This window comes from Chiloscyllium plagiosum, unplaced genomic scaffold, assembly GCF_037043375.1.
Source record: "Chiloscyllium plagiosum isolate Xiang-an unplaced genomic scaffold, Cpla_swu_hap1 HiC_scaffold_18, whole genome shotgun sequence".
NCBI lineage: Eukaryota > Metazoa > Chordata > Chondrichthyes > Orectolobiformes > Hemiscylliidae > Chiloscyllium > Chiloscyllium plagiosum.
This window is the reverse complement of record NW_028270156.1, coordinates 44,783,750-44,807,173: the sequence shown is the minus strand read 5'-3', so window position 1 is coordinate 44,807,173 and position 23,424 is coordinate 44,783,750. Positions and strand designations below refer to the sequence as shown.

General features: G+C 39.4%; 1 protein-coding gene across 2 annotated transcripts in view; it reads left to right on the top strand.

The window, feature by feature from the left end:
• The window catches only part of sbf2 (SET binding factor 2), a 588,991-nt gene that overhangs the window by 69,009 nt on the left and 496,558 nt on the right, over window positions 1-23,424 (top strand). For both annotated transcript variants that reach the window (XM_087996565.1, XM_043705904.2), the window contains exon 2: window positions 17,066-17,151. In XM_087996565.1, the coding sequence (XP_087852691.1) occupies window positions 17,066-17,151 (86 nt within the window). The remainder of the gene's footprint in view (window positions 1-17,065; window positions 17,152-23,424) is intronic.

Here is a 23,424-nt window from a genome sequence, read left to right as displayed (position 1 = left end):
GCCTCTTAGATCCCTTTTAAATCTTTCCCCTCTCACCCTAAATCGACACCCTCTAATTCTGGACTACCCACCCCAGTGAAAAGACCTTGACTATACCCTTCATGATTTTATAAACCTCTGTGAAGTCGTCCCTCAGCCTCTGATGATCCGGGAAAAACAACCCAGCCTATTCAACCTATTCAACCTTAAACTCAAATCCTCCAACCCTGGCAACATCCTTGTAAGTCTTAACTCTACGGAGGCTGGTATCCCATCATCAAGTTACCCTTTATTTACACATGAACAATCCTTGATTATACTACAGGTCGTTCTGGTATAAGCACATGTGAATTGGCCATAGTACAAATTAGCTATAGCATGATTGACCAATCGTGAACGCTGTTGGATAATGTGAAATTTCTACTGAATGGGCATAGCAATTTTCTATAACGATCTTCAATAGTGTGATTTTCTACAGCAGTTTTCCACAGCGCCATTTTCTATAGTGCGAGGTTGCAGAGGAGCGCAACTGTTACGTTATAACAGAATGCACTGTATTGCCTCATTCAGAGTCAGATACTAGAGTGTTACAGAGGACACAGGCGGGGAGTATTTTGTTCGGGTAATCGAATGCTGGATAACATAGTTTAGCCAAGCATCGGGACCTTGTGATCTTGCTGGATAATCTGAAATTTGGATAATCAAATGCAGGATAACCGAGGTTCCTCAGTACTCGTTTTCCCAGATTAATAGAAATAATTAGGCATGGGACCTCATAAATGTATTTTTTCAGTCTTTATTGCAGAAGTGTCGCACTTACATGGATGGTGCAACTACAAAGACGTGACTCCTTCATAGATGTTATTAGGCATGCTCCTGTCCGAGCATGGCTCACACTCTTATACCCTTGTGTTTTCTGTAGTTTGGTGTAACTGAATTGTTAATTTATATAGTAATGACACTTCAAACTGATCTCTGTGGTTAACCCCTGCTGTTCACTTAAGTGCTTCAACCATTTTAGTTAAAAATCACACAACACCAGCTTATAGTCCAACAGGTTTATTTGGAAGTACAAGCTATCGGGGGAATTATGCTCTTACTCTGCAAGTACCTGATGAAGGAGCAATGCTCTGAAAGCTAATACTTCCAAATAAACATGTTGGACTATAACCTGCTGTTGTGATTTTTAACTTTGTCCACCCCAGTCCAACACCGGCATCTCCACATCATGGTTTCCCTCTATAATCAGTTACCCATTTAGTAATACAAAACCACTTCATGCCCTGTAAGTAGCTGTTAAGAACTCAACTCTGATCTAATTAAGTTCCATTATGTTTTTCCTGATCTGATTAGGTCCAATTTAACCCTTTTTTTGTTCTGTGGGCTTCCACTAAATCCCATAGTCAGTATCTTTGGCACTCACCCTTTTTAGATGTCAGCTAGATTGGATGAGCCCCAATCAGGGAACCGGTATTCTGTGATGTCCAGCTGACTGACCTTGTTATTATGTCTACAGTAACCATCAGCTGGTCAGATGCAGATAAAGGCACATTTAGGTGACATTTAGGGGCAAAGCTTTTGCCAAAGAGACATTTCAAAGTTGATGTTTGAGTGAGACTGGATAGAAGAAAGCATTTGAAAGGAATATGTGGAATTTAAGATAGGAGATGAAAGAAAGGAAAAATTTGATTTTCTGGAACATACCTAAATTCCACGTTTTCAATAGTGTAGTCCGTAATGTGAGATCATCAGTGCCAATGTGGCTCTGATACCTGGCTGTATAAATAGCGTTGTTCAACCCTTAGATGTATATGCAATAAAATCTCTGTGGCAATAACTGAACAATGTGGAGAGTTTGAAAGTGAAAATGCATTTGCTCAAGATGGCAAGTCCCTTTAATGGCAATTTTGCTCCAATGGAACATTGATCCTGATGTTGTCAGATAATAATTTCTGAAATATTGAATATCGAATATGTTCAATGGTGCTGATGATCACTTCCTGAATGCTGTTGAAGTTATTGATAATACTGGTGAATGACGATTAATTGTCACTTGTATGGTGTGAAACGTTTCAACTGTCACCACAATCCAGCGCTACTCAGATATTCAAGAACAAAAAGACAAAGCTGAAAGGAAGTCTGTCTTCACTCTGCCACCTCCACCATGACTCCCAAGCCCTGAGCTGGCCGACCAGTGACACCTTTGCTGTCACCACACTTTCGGCGCCATCTCTTTGTCTCTGGGACCATCCACCATGGAGCCGATGATGTTAGGTCCTGTGCTAGGCCCCTTACTTGACTCTCAACCAGGAGACACTGGCTCCACTGTTGCCTTACCGATAACCAGGAGATCTTTGCTCCGGGCCTGCTACAACCAGGAGTCCCTGGCTCTGCCAACATGCTAGGCCACTCCCTCATCAAGAGCGCCACTCCATGATGTCATCACTTCTGCTGTTGCCGACAAGAAGCCAACAAAGAAAAAGGGCGACAAAAAGGGTAAGATAAGAAGGGAGGAAGCGACCACCTGGACTGAATTAGCAGTTTTCCAATCCTCCGGCACTTTTCCAGAATCTCAAGATTCTTGCAAGGTTACGACCAGTGCACCCACTCGCTGTAGCTAATTTTGCAAATACCTGGATGAATATGAGTTTTCTTCTGTGACTTGCTGTTTACATTTTTGATAAAATGCCTGTGACATACCTCATTGAAGTTGCTAGATAAATGCACATTCTTGTTCTAATCCTATCAAGTTTACTCCAACATTATTCATTGTTTTGTGAGCTATTTTAATTTGTAGAATCAAATCTTCTGCTTTGAGTGGAAATGGTGTGTTTGAAATTCTGATTGAGGAGTTGTATTTTATCGGTGCAAAATACTTACGTGTCTTACATAGACTCAAAGCTTGCAGCACATTAAGTTGCCAAGAACAAGATCCACCTCAAGGAGGCAGTCTTGCATTGTTTTATCTTTGCACCAACTTCAGAGCAAGCTCATTGATATTAATAGTTGATTTTTTAATCACCGCTTTTCTAATGTTAAAAATCAAAGCTACCCTTGTTGGCTAACTATTAAAATAATAAAATAACCATAGCTGTATCATTGTGCACTAAAAATTGTGTATGAAGTATTTTTACATTTATGCCATTTGTGTTGTGTATTTTCATCAGTTTTTACCAGCAGTGATGACAAAAAGAGCTTTAATTCATTTGGCATCTTTAGCATAGTAAACTGTCCCAAGGTGTTTCACAGGATTAACAAAGTTTGACATTTGAGCCACATATTGTTTTAAGAAATTATCCTGAAACATTGAGAATACCTTATCCAGGTACCTTTTGCTCATCTAATTTTTCAAATCTAAATGTAGATGAAAATCCTACATGAGTATTGTTGTGCGTTTCTGACAAGGTCCCATTATTCATGCCTTTACATATCACCCTACTTCGGGTTACTGTTGGCTGACCTGTACACCCCTCCGACAAGTGACTTCCTGTCTTGAACATTTTTTGCTTCAATAAAAACAGGCTCTATGTCTTGGTTTCTTGAACTTGGATCATCCTCTCCATGCTACTGATGCCATCCTTAATTAGAAAGTCATCCCTCAACCTTTTTGTAGCTCCATGACCTTCGTAAATGCTATTACCTTTTAATATTTAGGTCCCATCAGAAAGAAAGTGAGATGTATAGTTTAGCAAGGGGATGGAGCTGATTCTGGAATTTAGGGTCCTGCCAACTGACAGCACAACTATCAGTGGTGAAATGATTGAAATCAGGGTGTTTAAGAGACCCAAAAAGGAAGAACACTGGTCTCCTGGTGGATTTTGGGTCTGGAGGAGAAATAGATGAAAGGGGCAATACTAAGAAAATAAGAAATTTAAGATAATATGTTGCTAAATGAAAAACAGTATAGGTCATTGAGCATACTGGTGACTGATCAAGGGAACTTGGTAGAAATTAGGATATGATTGCAGCATTTTGAATGATCGCAACTTTGTGAAAGTTGAATGAAGGGATGCAAGCCAGAGAAGTGTAAGTGTCTGCATGTTAATAAAGGAATGGATGAGGGTTCAGCAGCAGGTGAGCTAGGACAGGAAGGAATAACTGTCAGAGGTAGAAATAAGTGATTTCTGTGATGACATGAACATGTGGTCAGAAACTAATTATTGCATCAAAGCTGGCAGCAATATTGCAAGCAGTTTCATTCCATAAGACCATAACACACAGGAGTGGAAGTATGGCCATTCGGCCTATCGAATCCACTCCGCCATTTAATCATGGCTGATGGGCATTTCAACTCCACTTACCCGCACTCTCCCCGTAGCCCTCAGTTCCTTGCGAGATCAAGAATTTATCAATCTTTGCCTTGAAGACATGTAATGACCTGGCCTCTGCTGCGCTCCGTGGCAATGAATTCCACAGGCCCACCATTCTCTGGCTGAAGAAATGTCTTCTCATTTCAGCTTTAAACTTATCCCCTCTAATTCTAAGGCTGTGTCCACGGGTCCTAGTCTCCCCGCCTAACGGAAACAAATTCCCAGCGTCCACCCTTTCTAAGCCATGCATTATCTTCTAAGTTTCTATTAGATCTCCCCTCAACCTTCTCAACTCTGATGAATACAATCCCAGGATCCTCAGCCTGACATCGTATGTTAGGCCTACCATTCCGTGGGATCAGGGATCATCCATGTGAATCTCCGCTGGACACGCTTCATTACCAGTATGCCCTTCCTGAGATGTGGGGCCCAGAATTGGATACAGTATTCTAAATGGTGCCTAACTAGAGCTTTATAAAGTCTCAGAAGCACATCGCTGCTTTGATATTCCAACCCTCTTGAGACATTTGCTTTCTTAACCATGGACTCAACCTGCAAGTTAACCTTTAGAGAATTCTGGACTAGCACTCCCAGATCCCTTTGTACTTCAGCTTTATTTTCTAAGTAATGAGAAAATTCATAATCCATGCCTGTATTCTTTTTTCCAAAGTGCAAGACCTCCCATTTGCTCACATTGGATTGCCTGTCTGTCTAACTTTGTAGCATCGGCGAACTTTGGCCAGAATGCACCAAGTCCATTCATCTAGATCATTAATATGTTAAAGTCAACAGCTGTGGCCACAACACTGAACCCTACGGGCCCATACTTGTCACCAGCTGCCATTCTGAAAAAGAACCGTTTATCCCAACTCTCTGCCTTCTGTCAGACAGTGAATTGTCAATCCATGCCAGTAGTTCACCTCAAACACCATGAGCCCTACCTTACTCAGCAGCCTCCTGTGAGGTACCTTATCAAAGGCTTTTTGGAAGTCTAAAAAGATAATATCCACTGGGTTTCCCTGCTCGAAACTACTTGTTACCTCTTCAAAGAATTCTAACTGGTTTGTTACCCATGACCTCCCCTTACTAAATCCATGCTGACTTGTTCTAATCCGACCCTGCACTTCCAAGAATTTGAAATCTCTCCTTAGTGATGGATTCTAGAATTTTACCTACAACTGAGCTCAGCTCAGAGACCTACTAGAGGGAGGGCTGGAGTTGATGTGGACCTCGTAATACCAGGCTACAGAGAATGGCTTTAATCCTCCCATAAGAATCAAATGTGTAGTGTGTAAATTGAGAAAGACAGTGGTGAAGAAAAGCTGGGAATTTGCACATATGGAAATTACACTTTTTGGTTGGTATCGCCAATGGGAAACTTTTGAAAAAGTGAGGGTAGACATGTTATTTAATTGTGTAGGAAAGATGCTATTACTGGTACTTATCTGTCTAGAGTATATGGATAGAAGTGAACCAATTAAGGGTTGTCTGATCAGCTGGTTAACAATCAAGAGCCTTTGTGGATTGTGGAGTTAACTATTTCAATAACAAAATAATTGTATACATTTGTTCCAGTGATACAATGTATAACTTATGGCATTGTATCAATTGTGTGATGATGAGGATGTCAGTTCTTGTCTAGAAAAGTTTTTAGTTTATAGAATTTCTATGTTTGTCTGAGAAGTCTTCATTTAAAAGCTGAGAGGCTATGCTTTCAGTTTTGAGTGTATTCATGTAAGAAAAATTAGCAGTTTACAGGAAAGAACTTGGGTATTTAAAGATGACATGTAATTTCTCAGGATTTGATACTGTAAGTGGTGTTGGAAAATAGATGAAACTCTTAAAACACCCAGCAAAACACATTTCAGTCTGTGTACCATATCTCTAACTTGGCTCGATTTCTTTTCTGATTCCTGTGTAATAAACTTCTGTTGTTAAAGAAACCTTTGCAGCCTTGTACAACTATGTTCAGAGAATGATCATGTTATTGAACAAAAATGTGATCTGTGAAGCCAGATTTAATTGGACTGCCTTGTCCGATTATACCATCAGCTGGGTATATGACTATAGCTTAAAGTAAAGAAAGCAGGATTTATCTTTGCAGTTTAGTGATTATGATACAAGAAGTAGGATCAGAAATAACCTTTGGTTGAGTTTTCTTCACTATTTAATAAGTTTAATTTTCAACTTCAATTCTCCTTTCTTGCATGATTGCTTTATCCTTTGTTTCCCTCCAAATCCAAGAATGTATTAATCTTTGCCTTGAACATGCTTGCATTTCCACAGCCCTTCAGAGCAGAGTTATCCAAAGATTCCCAATCCTTTGAGCGAAGAAATTTCTGAACCAGTCCAAAATAGTCAATCCTATATCTTGAAATATGAATCCTAGTTCTTGACTCTCCAGCCAGGGCAGTGGCATCTCAACATCTGCCTTGTCAACTCTCTCAGATTTCTGTATCTTTCAGTGAAATCCACTCCACTTGTTATAAACTCCAGAGTATTTTTGACTATTCTACTCATTGTTTTCTAGTAAGAGAATCTCTCATCCAGGCATCGACTCTAGAACGGTGAGCTCCTGTGGGAATTTAGTTTTGTAAACTTTATTTTCTGTATCCACTGTTTCCCTTTGTTGAATTCATCATAAGCAAAAGGGCATTTGACAATTTCAGTTGGATGCATAAAGCTTTTTCTGCTTGTGTAGGAAGGGTAATTTTTTTGGTGGGTGATTTACTTTATTTGATGTTACATTCAATAGCAGATTTGAAGCAGCTGATCAGATATTTTCAGCAGAAAGACAGTTTGGTCCTTTTATGCCAATGCAATTCACATGGGAGCTATATAACCCTAATGTCCACTTGATTTTTCCTACCCCATTACTGAAAGAAACTGCTTTAGTGCATTCATATGAAAGTCGTCTGGAAAGTCATTAAATGCTAATTGAAATGTGCATTTTCTGCTTTCATTTCAAGCAGTAACTTCTGTCACATCTGTGTATTCATTCGTAACACTTACTTCCATTGTTTTTTGTTCTTATTTCTTGTGCATCCTTCTCCTCCCTCTCCTGTGCTCACTATTTTTGCTCTGTTTATCTCTTCCTAACCCTTGAATTCACTATTTTAATCCTTTCTCTCTCCCATTCCTGCAAAATGTCTTTCTCCTCTTTGCAGCCAAGAATGAAGTCTCAGATCAGCTCTAATCTCATTAAATGAGATAGCAGGCTTGATGTGACGAAAGGTATCATTATCAGTGCAATCAAACAGCACTTGCTTTGCAATAACTTACTCGCTGATGCTCAGTCTTTGGATTCTGCCTGACCCCATCACAGTATTGTTTCAAACATGTACAAAATACTGAATTCCAGATGTGAGATGTGAGGTGTCCATGACTAACTTTGACATCAAGGCTGCATTTGACAAAGTAGTATCAAGGAGCCTTACGAAAGCCCTAGCAAAACTGGAGTCAGTGGGAATCAAGGGGCAAATACTCCACTGGTTGAAGTCATATCTGGCACACTGGAAGATTGTTGTAATAGTTGGAGGTTAGTCATCTGAGCTCCAGGGCATCTCTACAGGAGTACCTTGGGTAATGTCCTCAGCCCAATCATTAGCTGCTTCATCAATATTTTCCCTCCTTCATAACATTGGAAATGAGGGATATTCACTATTGACTGATAATATTCAACACCATTTGTGAGTCCTCATTTACTAAAGTAGTCCACGTCCATATGCAGCAAGACTTGGCAATATTCAGGTTTGAGCTTACAAGCGGTAATTAACATTCATGCATGGCAGTGTTTATTTCCAGTGAAAGAGAATCTAACCCTGGTCTCTTGACATTCAGTGGCATTGCCATCACTGAATCTCCCAGTATCAACATCCTGGGGGTTGCCATTGACCAGAAACTGAACGGGACTAGCCATGTATTTGCTGTCTACAAAAGCAGGTCAGAGGCTAGGAATTTGGCAGCAAGTAATTCATCTTCTGAGTCCCAAAGTGTGCCCATCATCTGCAAGGTTCAAGTCAAGATTAAGATGAAATGTTCCCAGCTTGCCTGTTTGTGTATTGTTTGACATTGTCCAGGGTAAAGTAACCATATCTACAAACATTGTTTTCTCCACCACTTAAGCACAGCAGCAGCAATTTGTACCATCTACAAAATGCTTAGCAGAAATTCACTAAGGCTTCTTAGCACTTTCCAAACCCATGGGCAATGCCATCTAAAATGATAAGGGTAGCATAGACATGCACCTCCAAGTTCCCCTTCAAGCCTATCACCATCCTGACTAAGAAATATGTTACCATTCCTTCAGTGTTGCTGAGTCAAAATCCTGGAATTCTCTTTTTATAATGGATTTGTGGGTGTATCTACTCCAAATGGACTGCAATAGTTTAACTGTGGATGGGCAATAAATCTTGGCCCAGCTAGTGACATGCACAGTTGTGAATGAACAAAAGAAAACAGGTTTGGTGTTCAAATCCTCCTGTATCTTGTATTTTGTTTTCTCTTTTACTTTTCTTGCAGCATTTTCTCTGGTCCCTTTTACTTGCCAGTGCTGCATTAAACATTCCATTGATCATTGTTTCTCAGTTATTCAGTCTCTTTGATGCCTTGCACCTTACTTTGACATTGGGAAATCAAGTTATCTTAATCTTGTGTTTCTTAGCCACAGTTCAAATGTTGGAGATTTAAGTGGAGTAGTCAGTTATATAATAAATTGCAGATAGATGTGTTTTCTTGTACGAGCCTTCCAAATACCGCTTGCAATTACATCAGAAGGAAGACGTTTTGTTTTTTCCTAAGTGGGCACATACATTTCCTATTTATTTGGAATGTGAATGCCATAAATTTGGTCTTTGGAATTTTGAGAGACATGAGTCAGAAATATCAAAGTAACTATTCAACAGTTGTTTGCAGTATTGAAGGCGACGGGGTTACAATAAGAATGTCTTTGTGACCCAATTCATAAGTGTTTTGTCATACTCTCCAGACTGGAATTAATACTTTAGCTCAAAATGTCTCTGTCTGTCTGCCTGCCTGTCTCTCTCTGTCTGTCTCTCAACATCCAGATCTTTTTCACTCATCTATTAGTTATTTGATAAATTTACACCTTGACAGAATTGGTCAGAATTTTGGATTAATTCAAGCTGCTGTTTGTTCTGTTTCTACTGAACATTCTACTGAAGTAGCTTTCTGTAATTTAAATTGGATTACAATGCTACCTGTTCAAATCAGAAAGTGAAATAAAATATTTGCAGATTCTGAAGACTACTTGTCTTCAGCATATGCGTATAGATTAGATTCCCCACAGTGTGGAAACAAGGTCCTTCGGCTCAACAAGTCCACACCGACCCTCCAAAGAGCAACCCACCCAGACCCATTCCCCTACACCTAACACTATGGACAATTTAGCATGGTCAATTCACCTACCCTGCACATCATTGGATCTCCGGAGTACCCGGAGGAAACCCACGCAGACACTGGGAGAATGTGCAAACTCCACACAGTTGCATGAGGCGGGAATTGAACCCAGGTCTCTGGCGCTATGGGGCAGCAGTGCTAACCACTGAGCCACCATACCGCCCCCTAATGTGTGAAGCATCCATGTATTTGAGTGCACTTTGAATGTTCTATGTTAGTAATATGTTTATGCAATGATCACTTTCTGCTTGTGATGTTCCAGTCTCACTTTTGAAGCCAAGTGAAAATACAAAAGAAAACCCTGACTGAAAATGTACTTCTGTAAATGAAAAATCACTTGTGAACGTGATATAAGAAGGGACTGACAAGATTGTAACCCATTAAATTTTTGAAGAACTCCTTATCAAATGGGCAAGCAAAGCTACAAGTAACATTGAGATGTATGCTTAAAACATGTTGCAAAGAATAAATAGACTCGGTGGTTGGTGGGTGGATTTCTCAAAAGTTGTGATGTTGAGACCTGTTTGCCTTTTGAGTTGTAGAGTCATATAGTATGGAAACAGGCCCTTTGGTCAAATCATGTCGGCCTTAATCCCAAACTAAATAAGTCCCACCTGTACTTGGCCCATATCCCTCCAAACATTTTTTATTCATGTACTTGTTCAATTGTCTTTTAAATGTTGTAACTGTACCCACATCTTCCACTTCCTCTGAAAGCTCATGTAAGCTCATTCCACACATGGACCACTCTGTTGTAAAAAAAATTACTCCTCATGTCTTTTGTAAATCTTTCGCCTGTCACCTTAAAAATATGTCCGCAGTCTTGTAATCCCCCTCGGTAAAAGACACCTGTCATTCACTAAGTGGGCGGCACGGTGGCACAGTGGTTAGCACTGCTGCCTCACAGCGCCAGAGACCCGGGTTCAATTCCCGCCTCAGGCGACTGACTGTGTGGAGTTTGCACGTTCTCCCCGTGTCTGCGTGGGTTTCCTCCGGGTGCTCCGGTTTCCTCCCACATCACAAAAGATGTGCAGGGTCAGATGAATTGGCCATACTAAATTGCCCGTAGTGTTAGGTAAGGGGTAAATGTAGGGGTATGGGTGGGTTTCGCTTCGGCGGGTCGGTGTGGACTTGTTGGGCCGAAGGGCCTGTTTCCACACTGTAATCTAATCTAATCTAAAAAATCTTTAATCTATACCCTTTATAATTTTATAAAACATGGGAATTAGTTGGATTCTATATCCTTACAGAATTAGTTGCCCATTTTTGCCAGTTGCTTGTTTTACAATTATATCTTGGTTTGGGCATGAATTTCACTGGCTTACTGTTGTCAACTCTTGATTTCTTCTGAGAATATCATAAGAAAACCATCTGTCCCAAAGCATTTGAGCCACATGTAGGAACTCAAATAGCTTTTGCAGGCACAAAATTTCACATCCTTTCACTTGGGATAAAATAGATATAGTTTATTAGATTTTTTATCTTTTTTTCAGATGTTTTAGTGAGGACTTGGAGATTTCAACATTTTTTTAATCCCTTCAGCAATGCATCAGTCAAACTTTTTTGCCTTTTATCTAAACATGGAATTAATTATGTAATTTTAACTTTTATGTAAGTCACCACAGTGTTTCATTTTATGACTATAACTTGCTTAACTTTGTAATTTTTTGGAAAGTGTTGAGGAAAGAATCTGCTGGGAATTTTTCATGAGGCATCTTCTGTCACCTGACTCGCCATTTACATCCTGTGTCTTCCTATGAGGCTTGGCAACCAAGCTGATGGTGCATGGACCCAGTCCAGTGGAGGAGTGTAGTGAGAAAAAGTAGCAACCAACAATATCCTCATTTGTGTAATTGGAAGGATGGGTATAGAACTACTTAAATCAGGAACCACCAGTACTAAGTACAACTTATGAAATTCTGTACTTGCGGACATGATTCCATATAGGGGAATGTATTTATATTTATACTTATTCCATTAAGTACCAAACACAAGAACATTTCCTGTATTTTGGAGCAGCTACTTTATATTGTCCAACTTATTTTCTGACTTGTGTGCAAATCAACTTGTGAACGCAGTTGAGAGCATAACCCGTTCACCACCCCGGGACTGCCTGTAGTTGGCAGTATTCTCTGTGCTTTCAGCTTTTGCCCACACTTGTTTTTGAAAGAAAGCTGTAGTATTCAAACAACTTAAGCTGGTGATGTCTTGACATTTGTTTGCTTTTGTAAACTATTCAATTTTGTTGGCTTAACATTATCGTCTCTTTCTTGTACAGAAACTTAAATTTTATCCTCTGACATCCAGCCAAGCACCCACACCGATCTTCTCCTGCAAATTTCATCCATGCCTTCATTATTTCGAGACTTATCTATCCTAAAGTACTTTTGGTTGGCTGCCCCTTCGAAGATGCATCATAAACTGTTGTTCATCCAAAATTCTGCCCAAGCCATAACTCACCAAATTCGTTTCGCCCATCAGCACCTGCCATATATATCAGCTCCAAGTGAGGCAGAGCTTTGGTTTTAAAAATCCTCACCCTTGTTTTCATATTCCTCCATGACTTCACCTTCCTTTGCAATTTCTTATCCCATTTAACTTTATAATTCTCAGATATCAGTGGTGGACTCTTCCTCATTATGGGCATTTAAGCCGGCATTGGATATGCATATGGAGGATAGTGGGCTAATGTAGGTTAGGTGGGCTTGGATCGGCGCAACATCGAGGGCCGAAGGGCCTGTACTGCGCTGTATTCTTCTATGTTCTTTGTTCTATGTTCTATATCTGTTTTTATGTCATTCTGACACCTTGAATATTTCTTAAGCTTTGGAATTTTCTGTCTAACCTCCTCCAATTCACTTTCCTCCCCAGACTCCTCCAACTCACTCTCAATCCTCCTGACATTGCTTCTTAAAATCTGTCTGTTTGATAAAGATTCCCTCGGATGATCCGCTGCGTACTTCCAGCACTTTCTGTTTCAATTTCAGAAATCCAGCATTTGCAGTATTTTGCTTTTGTTTAAGATTTGATAGCTTTTATTTACCTTCCCATGGGTGGTTCTCCAAGCTAACGTGGAGTTCAGGTTATTAACCTTACATCAAATTTTGGAATAAGATCATTCGTGTTCCTTTTACAGATCATATGCATTCAGTTCTTTGGATTGTATCAGATCATCTGAAGGAATGGTTCAGTTTTCCTGAGGGGTTGTTATTGTTCTTGAATATTTGAGACAAGGGCATTCATCTTAGTGTCTTTTGTCTCAATGATATCTAAACCAGCTCTCTTCATGTTGCCTGACAGGAAAAACACCGTCACATTTTCAAGACTCCATCAGAGCTGATGAGATAACTGAATCAATTATCAAACAGGAAGCAATATTTGGAAGGCATTATTTTCTGTGGTACAGGATACCATTCCTACACAATATGCCCTTAATGGAGAAATAAAGCTTATACAAAAAATAACAGCAGATGCTGGAATCCAGGGTAGACAAGCAGGAGGTTGGAAGAACACTGCAAGCCAGGCAGCATCAAGAAGTGGAGAAGTTAATGTTTTGGTGTAACTCTTCATCAGACCTCTAGGGAGGGATGGCATACAGGAAGAAACATTTCTAAAGAGTGCCTGCATCATTCAGTGCCAAATGGACATTGGATGCTCCTTGGAGTGTCCTGTCAACGCTTGTCATGTCTTGGTTTGGTATACCACTAAGGTCTTGAAATTAAAATCACTTACAACATTTTCTTCGAGCAATATACTTAGGCAATCTTTTGACAGTTTTGTGAAATGTTCATTTGCAGGAGTACATGATTCCAAAAAGAAACCCCTTTTTCATTAATATTGAGAACTATATTTTGCTGAGTATATTTTCAATGACTCCCTTCAAATCATCTGGGAATTTAGTAGCAACTTCTGTACCAGCACTACTTTGATCCCTTGTGGGGTGTGGACATCACTGGCTGGCCAGTATTTATTGCCTATCCCTAGTTGCTCTTGAGAAGGTGGTGGTGAGCTGCCTTCTTGAACTATAGCAGTCCATATGCTGTAGATAGATCATAATGCCATTAGGGAGAGAATTCCACGATTTTGACCCTTTAACAGTGAAGCAATGGTCATAGATTTCCGAGTCAGAATGGCGAGCCTCTTTGAGAGGAACATGCAGGTAATGGTGTTGCAGCCAGTTTATAATTGTGTGCAAATTGGTATATGTCTTTAAACTGTTGACGAATCCACAACTAATGCACAAACTTTCTATAAACTGGTAGTCTGCAAGATTCTGTAAGATCTTATGCAGACTTCTGGCGTGTTTTGATGTGATTACCTTCAAACTACGAGGCACCTAGCACTGGTTTTGGTATTTGGTCCAGACTGTATGTCGATCATGCTGCTTATCAACTACTCATTCTGCCAGCTCTTAAATAATAAGCATTCCGCTTCACCTTTTCAGCATTACCATGGATTGTTCTCACTGTTGTGGAGCTAGCCCAACCACTAGCAATGTAGATTACTTATTTCCTCCATTTCAAAGCATCCTAAAAACATCCAGTTCCACTGTGAAACTAATAGCTTTTTCTTGATCTCAGCTATCGCTTTCCCTTTTTGTTTCTGGCTGATGTTTAGAAGAGATTACCACACAAGTCTAAGAAAGGAATTTAAAATGGCTCCTCTGCTTCATCTGTTCTCCCTGTGTTTTAGCGTGTTGTATCTGCCTCATCTGCTCACATTAGATTTCAAATAGCACCTTTGCCTCACCTTTTCTCTTGCTAACTTTAAATGGCTCCTTACTTGGATGTAGAAGAAAAAGCAGTCCACACTCAAAATATGTATGTGTGAGCAAAGTTTGAAAGGGTGAGATCTAATGTTGATGTACTGTTGTGAGTATGGAAGCAACATTTAAAGTTTTAAAAAAATTCTAACTGAATAATGTCAAACAAGGATACTGATGCAGCATTTCCATAGCTAGGTTCACCATAATATTGATGACACACATTTCTCCTCCGGTGTACACACATGCTAGTGGCCAGTGACCAGCAGTGTGCTGCAATCATTGTTGCTGGGTTGTTGTCATTTACATAAATGATTTGGATGAGAATATAGCTTGGTTAGTAAGTTTGCAGGTGATACCAAAATTAGTGGTATAATGGACAGTAAAGAAAGTTATCCAAGAGTACAGTGGGATATTGATCAGCTGATGCTATGAAATGTTGTGTCACTGCTAAAATATACTGAAAAGCTTATTAATTTCCCCTCTATATGGTATCTTGACATATTTGGAGGAGAAATAGGTTTACTGCTCTAATAGCTGTTCCACTGAAAGCAATTGGTGACTTAATGCTGCCTACCATCCAGTCATACAAGACTCTGGTTTTGAACATGGGCAAATACTGTTTATAGTAAATATTTTAAATGCATGTGAGAATATTCTACTGTAATGTTGTGCTTGAGTGTAAAATTCATTCCTGAGTTTATCTTGCTCAATTCTGACTTCAGCAGAAAGACACTTGTCAGGATCTTAGCATTAAAATTTGAACAGTTGTGACTTTGCATGGAAAGATTGATTATTCTGCTGCCTTTTCACTTTGTGGACAGTAGTGTTTGGAGGCAATTAGTATAACCCCCGTATTCTTGTATGAAATACTTGAAGCAACAAATTAGTTGGCCGTTCTGGCACCTCTCCTCTTTGATTTTTGTAAATGACTTGGATGAGGGAGTGAAAGAGTGGGGTAGCAAGTTTGCCGATGACATGAAGGTTGGTGGAGTTGTGGATAACTTGGAGGGCTGTTGTAGGTTGCAACGGGCTATTGACAGAATGCAGAGCTGGGCTGAGAAGTGGCTGATGGACTTCAACTTGGAAAAGTGTGAAGTGGTTCATTGCGGAACTTTTGTCCTTTAAAGTGCAGAGAGAGATGTAGAAAAGTTTGAAGAATTTGTAAGATCCAGAAATTGACTAAGAACAGAGTGGCCTACCAAATCTGCGAACTGCAAGATGGCTTTAGTAATTGAACAAATTTTTCCATTCTCCTCCACCAGTAGTTCTTTCCAACATTATCTTAATTCTGAAATCCTTATATGCCAATTCCTTTATTTCTGCCAAATTATATTGCTTGCTCAATAAATACTTAGCAAACTACTGTTCCACCAGAAATATGATTTTTAGAGAAAAAGTATTTACAAGAACAAAAATTAATCCAAATACTAATGAAAATTACTGGTTCAAAAAGAACAGAGTGGATGTCACTGGAATTTATTGCTCATCTTTGACATTGTTTAAGAGATGGCAATTGACCATCACAAACTGCTGCTGTCCATGTGGCAAAGAAATTTTCATGGTATTGGTCTGGCTGTAATGAGGGAATGGCAATGATTTCAGGGTGGTATGTGATGCCAAGAGGAGTTTGGAGGTAATGGTATTCCTATTTACATGCTGTGCTTGCCCTTCTAGCTAACTAATGTTGTAAGTTTGAAAGACATTGTCAAAAAGTCTTGGCTGATTACTGAGATGCGAAAGTATTTGTAAGGAAGGGAAGATGAAAATTAATCTTTCTTTGGACTTAGATTATATTAGATTACTTAGTGTAGAAACAGGCCCTTCGGCCCAACCAGTCCACACCGACCCGCCGAAGCGTAACCCACCCAGACCCATTCCCCTACATTTACCCCTTCACCTAACACTACGGGCAATTTAGCATGGCCAATTCACCTAACCTGCATATTTTTGGATGGTGGGAGGAAACAGGAGCACCCGGACTTCATTGTAAAGTCAAAAATAGGATATGAAGAAGCTCTCATTGTGAGATTAATGGTTAACTATGGTACTAACTGGGACAGATTTATTTTAGGTAATAAGTAATAATTTGTAGGTTCTAAGTTTTTCTTTGTTACACGGGATAGTGCTGGAGAGTGGAACAAGTTGGGTAGTGTTTGGGAGCTGAGTACGGACATGATGGGTCAAATGCTGCCTTCTGTACTGTAAAATTCTAATTCTAGCCAAAACAATTTTTGCAGAGATTGAACAGATTTTTTTCCCCACGCCATAGTTCATTCAAACTTCATTAACAAAGTATCATGTCTTGAGGTGTGGCAACATTTGATTCACTGTGATCAACTTAATAGAAAATGTACTGGTCATTGCCATGGTTAAAGTTATCTTTCTGCTGCCAATAATTATTAGTTGAATGTTTTGGCAGGCCGATGAAGTCAGAGGTAACAAATAGCAGGCTTAATAGCAGATATAGTGGAACTAAAAGGTCTAAAACTTTATTGAACTTGATTATAATTAGTGGTAGTTTTAGGATCTCTTTCCATAGTAAGTAATAGCATGGTGATGTATTTTCAGTAACGTTTTTGCCTTTTGCCTTCAGGCTCTGTTGAAGGGTCGGGGAAGATAATTCAGCGTTTTCCACAAAAAGACTGGGATGATGCACCATTTCCACAGGGAATAGAATTGGTAAGTACATTACCACTTTGCATTTCATAATAATCCTTAGGTTTTTTTTTACAGTCTGTAGCTTTCATGGGGCCAACGTATTCTAGCTATGTTGCAATGTATATAATACTTTGATGAAGGATGTTGCATGTTGGGGCTCCGGTTTGATTGGAGAGTGTGAGCATTGTTTAATGTTATACTATAAATTATTGATTCCAGAATTTTGTCCCTGCTTTCATTACAACTGATCTGCTTTATAAATACACCACACTAATCTGCTGAATTCTATATTTTTTATGTAAATGATCACCAAATATCAATGAGGACAGTAAGATATGCAGTTTGATTTGTTGTCCTTGGTAATGAATTTAAGCCAGAGTAAGAATTAAAAAAAAGTTTACTTGGCTTGAAAGAAAGCTCTTCATACAGAGCCATCTTGATAATTTGCGGTCAGTTACATGTTTTGTTACATTAAAAAAAACTTAAGCTAACAAAAAAGAATTACCAAAATTGAACCTGACTTGTACTTCCAGCGATTAAGTATTTTTGAAGAAAAATATTTGACAGCAATTGCATGAAATAAAAACATGCACAAACTCAAGAATGAATCAATAGTTAATTTTATCAAACTGTTATCCTGAAGTCCCAGAGTATCTTGAACAAAGTCTGTTAAACATGATTTGCATGGTCTGATTTTGAATTGCTGCCTGATTAATAGACATTTCAGTGGAACTATTTTCTATTGGTCTGCTTTTCAGCTCCAATAGAGCTTTTTATTGGTTTTCGTATTTGAGCTATATTAGTGCCAAGTGTGAAATTGTCCAAAGTTCTTGCTGATATTTATATATAGTGATGAAGTGGATGAAAGTGGACATGATGTTAAACGTTTACTAACTGGACTGTAACTGTGGAATAGTAGATGCTTGTATGCTGTAAAAGTATAATTTCATTCCAACTTGTGAAGCTGAAATCCAATAATTTAGCTGCTGTTCTCCTGTTCTTTAATGTATGTAGGAGAATCTCTTTCTAAGCTAAGCTAAGCTTGTGTATTTTCTTTACCACTTGAGTGTCTTCCACATGAGGTTCCAGTTTATTTTCTTGCAATTCTGTAGTTAATGGGTGGTATGCTTGTAAGTGAAGCAGTTGTTTATAAGATACTGGTATATCTGCAATTACATTACTTGAGTACTGAGGGAAGGAATAAACATTAAAGAAGGACTAGGGAACGGAGCCTCATATTAGTGTTGTATGTTTTCCCACAAGTGGTTCTCTTACTGACCTTACTGACTGTTTGCTCAAGTAACACCATGTCATTAATATGGACTTCAGGCATTACAGAAAACAATCTGAAAGAAGGCTTCTCTCACTCTGTAGAGTATTGCTAGTAACGTAATAATGCTACAGGACCTTCAGACCTTTTAATCATAGTTTGTCCTTGATGCATTTTTAATAATCACAGTGACAAGGATGTATCTAGTTATTTCCTGAACTCGTTTTATATTTCACTGGCTCCATGTTTACCATAGTTTGTTGTTTTTTTTAAGAGGATGAAGTTGCTTTCACTTGTCAACTTGATATTAGCTGGTAAGTTCTAGTTGGACTCGACTGCAAAGTGAAACCATGGGTAGACTATTGTCAAATTCCCACTTGCTTCAACACATTGGAGATCAGAGGTGACATGAAGTGTGACTTATGATCCAGAGTCTACGACCCTGCCTACTAAGATCATTTAGAGGATGTTCCTCATGACTCCATTTGGCAGCTTATCGATCATCAAATAAATAGAGAAACTAGAAATCCCATAATGTTATTTTCTATTATACTGCAGATGTAATAGTAATTAATGATCTAATTGTCACGTAGGACAAAGTGTACAAATCTTTGTGCAGAAGTGAATACAGTTCGAGGTTCTAAATATAGTGAAAGGCTAAAACTGTAGGCTGTACTTGAATGCATGTAACATTTACAATAAAGCAGATTAATTGATTCATTAATTTTTTTACGGTCAGGCGGTCTGGTAAATTCGCTGCAAAATGACAAAGATTTGGACCAGAATATTCAAGGGTGTAGGATACAGGTGGTTCTCCTACAGCACGTGTTTCCACAACCTGAATTGGCTATAGCACTATTTCCAAATTTAGACCGATATTTGTAGAACACAAACTTTTCCAACCTGTATTGGCTATAACACAATTTCGGCCCTATTAGTTTAAATGGTGCTGGTATTGCACAATTTTCTTAGAAAGCAAGATTGCCTGGGAACCGAACTATGATGTTATAGGAGAACTGCCTGTGCCTAGGAACAGTAGGAAGTTATAAAAATGTGTAAGTGTAACTCTAACTCTACTAATTAAAGATGACATTGGTAGAATATAAATCCTTTCTTCTGCAGATAAGAAAGTAGAATCATTGTGGGTAGAGATGAGAAATAGAGTCAATAGCCAGAGACTTTTCCCCAGGGCAGGATTGACTGGTATGAGGGGTCATAGTTTGAAGATATTAGGAGGAAGGTATAAAGGAGAGGTCAGAGGTAGGTTCTTTACGCAGAGAGTTGTGAATGCATGGAATGCGTTGCCAGCTGTGGTGGTGGAAGAGGAGTCATTGGGGACGTTTAACTGACTGCTGGACATACACATGAATAGCAGTAAGTTGAGGGGTGCGTAGGTTAAGTTACTATATTTTACATTAGGATTAAACCTCGGCACAACATCATGGGCCAAAGAGCCTGTTCTGTGCTGTACTTTATGTTCTAAATAATGAAATTACTGTGTTGCATGTAGACTGGCAATAGGTCCAGCACTAAGGTGGGGTATAAAGGAAGAAGTAATGGGGACTTGTGAGAAACATATGCCAATTATCTTGGATTATTTAATTTGCTTATGCATTGGATAAATCAGAATGTTAAGTTTGCTCTTGCCACTAGATGTTTGTGTTTTCAGGGTAGTTTCTTAGAGTGGCATGTTCTAGAGCCAACCAGAAAGCAGACTGCATTTGATCTGGTGATGTGTAATGAGGCAGGATTCATTAATAACCCTATAGTGAAAGTGTCCTTAGGAAGCGGTGATAATATTATTGAATATTATTTTCAGTTTGAGGGAGAGAATAGTGTGTATAATTTCTGAGCTGAAGTAAGGGCAATTTTGAGGACATGAAGGTAGCTGGCAAAAGTGAATGAAGAAAGTAAGTATTGGAATAGGTCAGTAGACATGCAGTGATAAAGATTCAAGGAGATATTTCAGAATTCTCAGAAAAGATACATTCCAGTGAAGGGGAAAAAAGGACTTCAAGGCGCGATACGTCATATGTGACTAACTGAAGAAGTTATAGATGGTTTCAACCAAAGGTGCAAAGTGGGCACCTTTGAGTTGGCATGATATCACAAGTGGAGTTCACTGGGCTAAATTAAATTACATTTTTGTACTTTAAGGAAGTTGTTTGTGATATGGTCTTTGGTTAAAATCTGTACAAGGTATCCTTAAAATTGGGATTGCATTTCAACAGAAGATAATCTTCAACAGTAGGGCACATACTGAATGGTGCCAAATCTGGCAGTGCAATCTGGGACCTTACTGATGATGTAATGATATAACTCAGACAATGTCAGAAGAGACACAATGATGTGAGAATTGGCCAGGAAGGGATGTTATAAAGAATAGAACTTTAAATAAGGAGAGAGGGCATAAAAAAATGGATGACTTTAAATCGAGAAGAGGGAGGTAATGACCTAGTCGTATTGTTGCTGGACTAGTAATCCAAAGATCCAGATAATGTTCTAGGGACCTGGGTTTGAATTCCACCACGGCAAATGTTAGTGTTTGAATAAAAATCTGGAACTATCGTTAATTATCATAAAAACCTATCAAGTTCACTATTGTAACCTGGCCTGGCGTGGAGAGTCACAAGTGGACTCTGGAAACACTTAACTGCGTTTGAAAATGTCCAAGCATTTAATTATTCAAAAAGAGAAAAGGAATGAAACTGAATGGACCACATGACATTGACTAAGGTACTGGAAATAACTACGCCAAATGCAAAAGTCTACTTCCTTTTCCTAACATCCGGGATATCTGTCTCGCAGACTAGCAACCGCCTTACTCAGATTTGTAGAATTATGCCTTGGATGCCATATCACCACCATCCCTGGATGTGTCCTGTCCCAGCAGCAGGACAGACCCTATAGAACTGGTGGCTCAGTGACTTACAGTTAGATGGGAGCTGTTGTAGGAGTCCTCAACATTGACACCAGACAATGTGAAGTTCCATGGCATCAGGTTAAACATAGGCAAGGAACCCTCCTGCTGATTTTTCCCTCCCATTGTTGCCCCAGATGATGAATCAGCACTCTTCTACATTGAGCAACATTTGGTAGCTAGGAGAGACACAGAGTGGATCAGCAATACCACTAATGACCGGCTTGGCTGAATCCTAAAAGACCTGTCTGCTAGACAGGGTCTGCTGCAGTAGGTTTCACATGATCAGGAAGGAGAGATCACATACAGAGTAAGGGACTGCCCAAGTGAATATATAGTTTGGGAAATTTGGAGGCGATGTGGGCAATAAGTGCAGAGGGGAAGATATACTTGTTGCTTTTATTTGGCTCATAGGTTTTTTTTAAAACTGGATGATTTGAAGCCAAGGATCAAGGGTCCAGAACAAAGGTGACATCACAAGTAAACCTTAAGTTAATTGTTTGGAGATAGCTACTAATTCGACTATCTATAAAAGGTTACTTTCCAATTGAAGATAAATAGGGGAAATACTTAACAGGTTATAAAATAAGAAAAAAAGTACAAAATTTATGAAAATAAATTAAAAACTAAGTAAGTAAAACAGATGTCAGACCAGACGATGTGTTGTACCTGTATGGTGTGAGAGCTGTGGACTCCGTTGTGGTTCATAATGACCACATCTGTAGCAAGTATTGGTTGCTTGAGGAACTCTGGCTTAGATTTGAAGACCTGGAATCTAAGCTTCAAACACTGTGACACAACAGGGGAGGGGGAACAGTTGCCTTGACTTCATATTGTGAGGCAGTCACATTACTTAGATTAGCCACCTCGAAATCGGTCAGTGGTTAGGGACAGGAGGGTATGACTGTCTGTGAGGCAAAGAGGGATTCAGGAGGTAGTGCTGAAGGTGCCTCTCCCTTGAGCTTGTCTGACAAGTTTGAGATTCTTGCTTTCTGTGTGGATGAGAGTGGGGCTGCAGAAAGATGAGTAAACTGACCATAGCACCATGGTACAGGGAGTCATTCAACAGTGGGGAAGTCAGCAGTGGTGGTCAGATTCAGGATATCTCATCAGGGCCGCAGAGGAATTTGGAATGGAAGAGGAAAGGTCTAGTTGTTGTGGTCCATGTAGGTACCAATGAAAAAGATGGAAAGAGGTTCTGTTGAGGGGATATGAGCAACTATGAGCTAAAAAATTAAAAAGCAGAACCAAAACAAATCTCTGGATTGCTACCTGAACCATGAACAAATTGGTAGAGGGTTAACAAGATGTAAGGAGGTAAGCGTGACTCAAAGATTGAGTGGGAGAAATAGTTCAAATTCATGGGACATTGGCACCAGTACTAGGGAAGAAGGGAGCTGTTCTGATGCAATGTACTCTACCTGAATCATACTGAGACTGATTCTGGTGAATCAGGTAAGGGTAGACTTTGGATTACTGGAAAATGAGGTTGGAGAAGTTGTAATGGGCAACAAAGAAATGGCAGGGGAACTGAATGGGTAATTTTGCATCAGTTTTCAAAGTGGAAGACACAAGCAGCATACCAGAACTTCGAGAGTTGGAGGTAGAGGTGAGGCCATCACTAAGAATAGAGAGTGGGGGTGTTATGGCAAAATTTCAAGGGGAGGGAGGCTCAGCAGAGGTTAACCATGGCTGGGAAGGCAGTGAAGCAGCAATGGCAGGTGTTTCTATGGGTAATTTGAGAGGGACAGCAGGAATACATCCCACGGAATAAGAAGCATCCTAAAGGGAGATTGAGGCAACTATGGCTGACAAAGGAAGTCAGACACCGCATATAAGTAAAAAGAAAATGTATCTAATATGATGAAGATTAGAGGGAAGATGGAGGATTTGGACGCCTTTTAAAAACCGGCAAAGGAAAACTAAAAAAGCAAAAAAGTGAGAGAAAATTAAATATGACGGTAAGCTAGCCAGTAAAATAAAAGAAGATTGTAAGAGTTTTTTTAGATATAGAAAAGATAAAAGAGGTAACAGTGGACTTTGGACCATTGGAAAACGAGCTTGGAGAGATGTAGTAATGGGGAACAAAGAAATGACAGAGGAA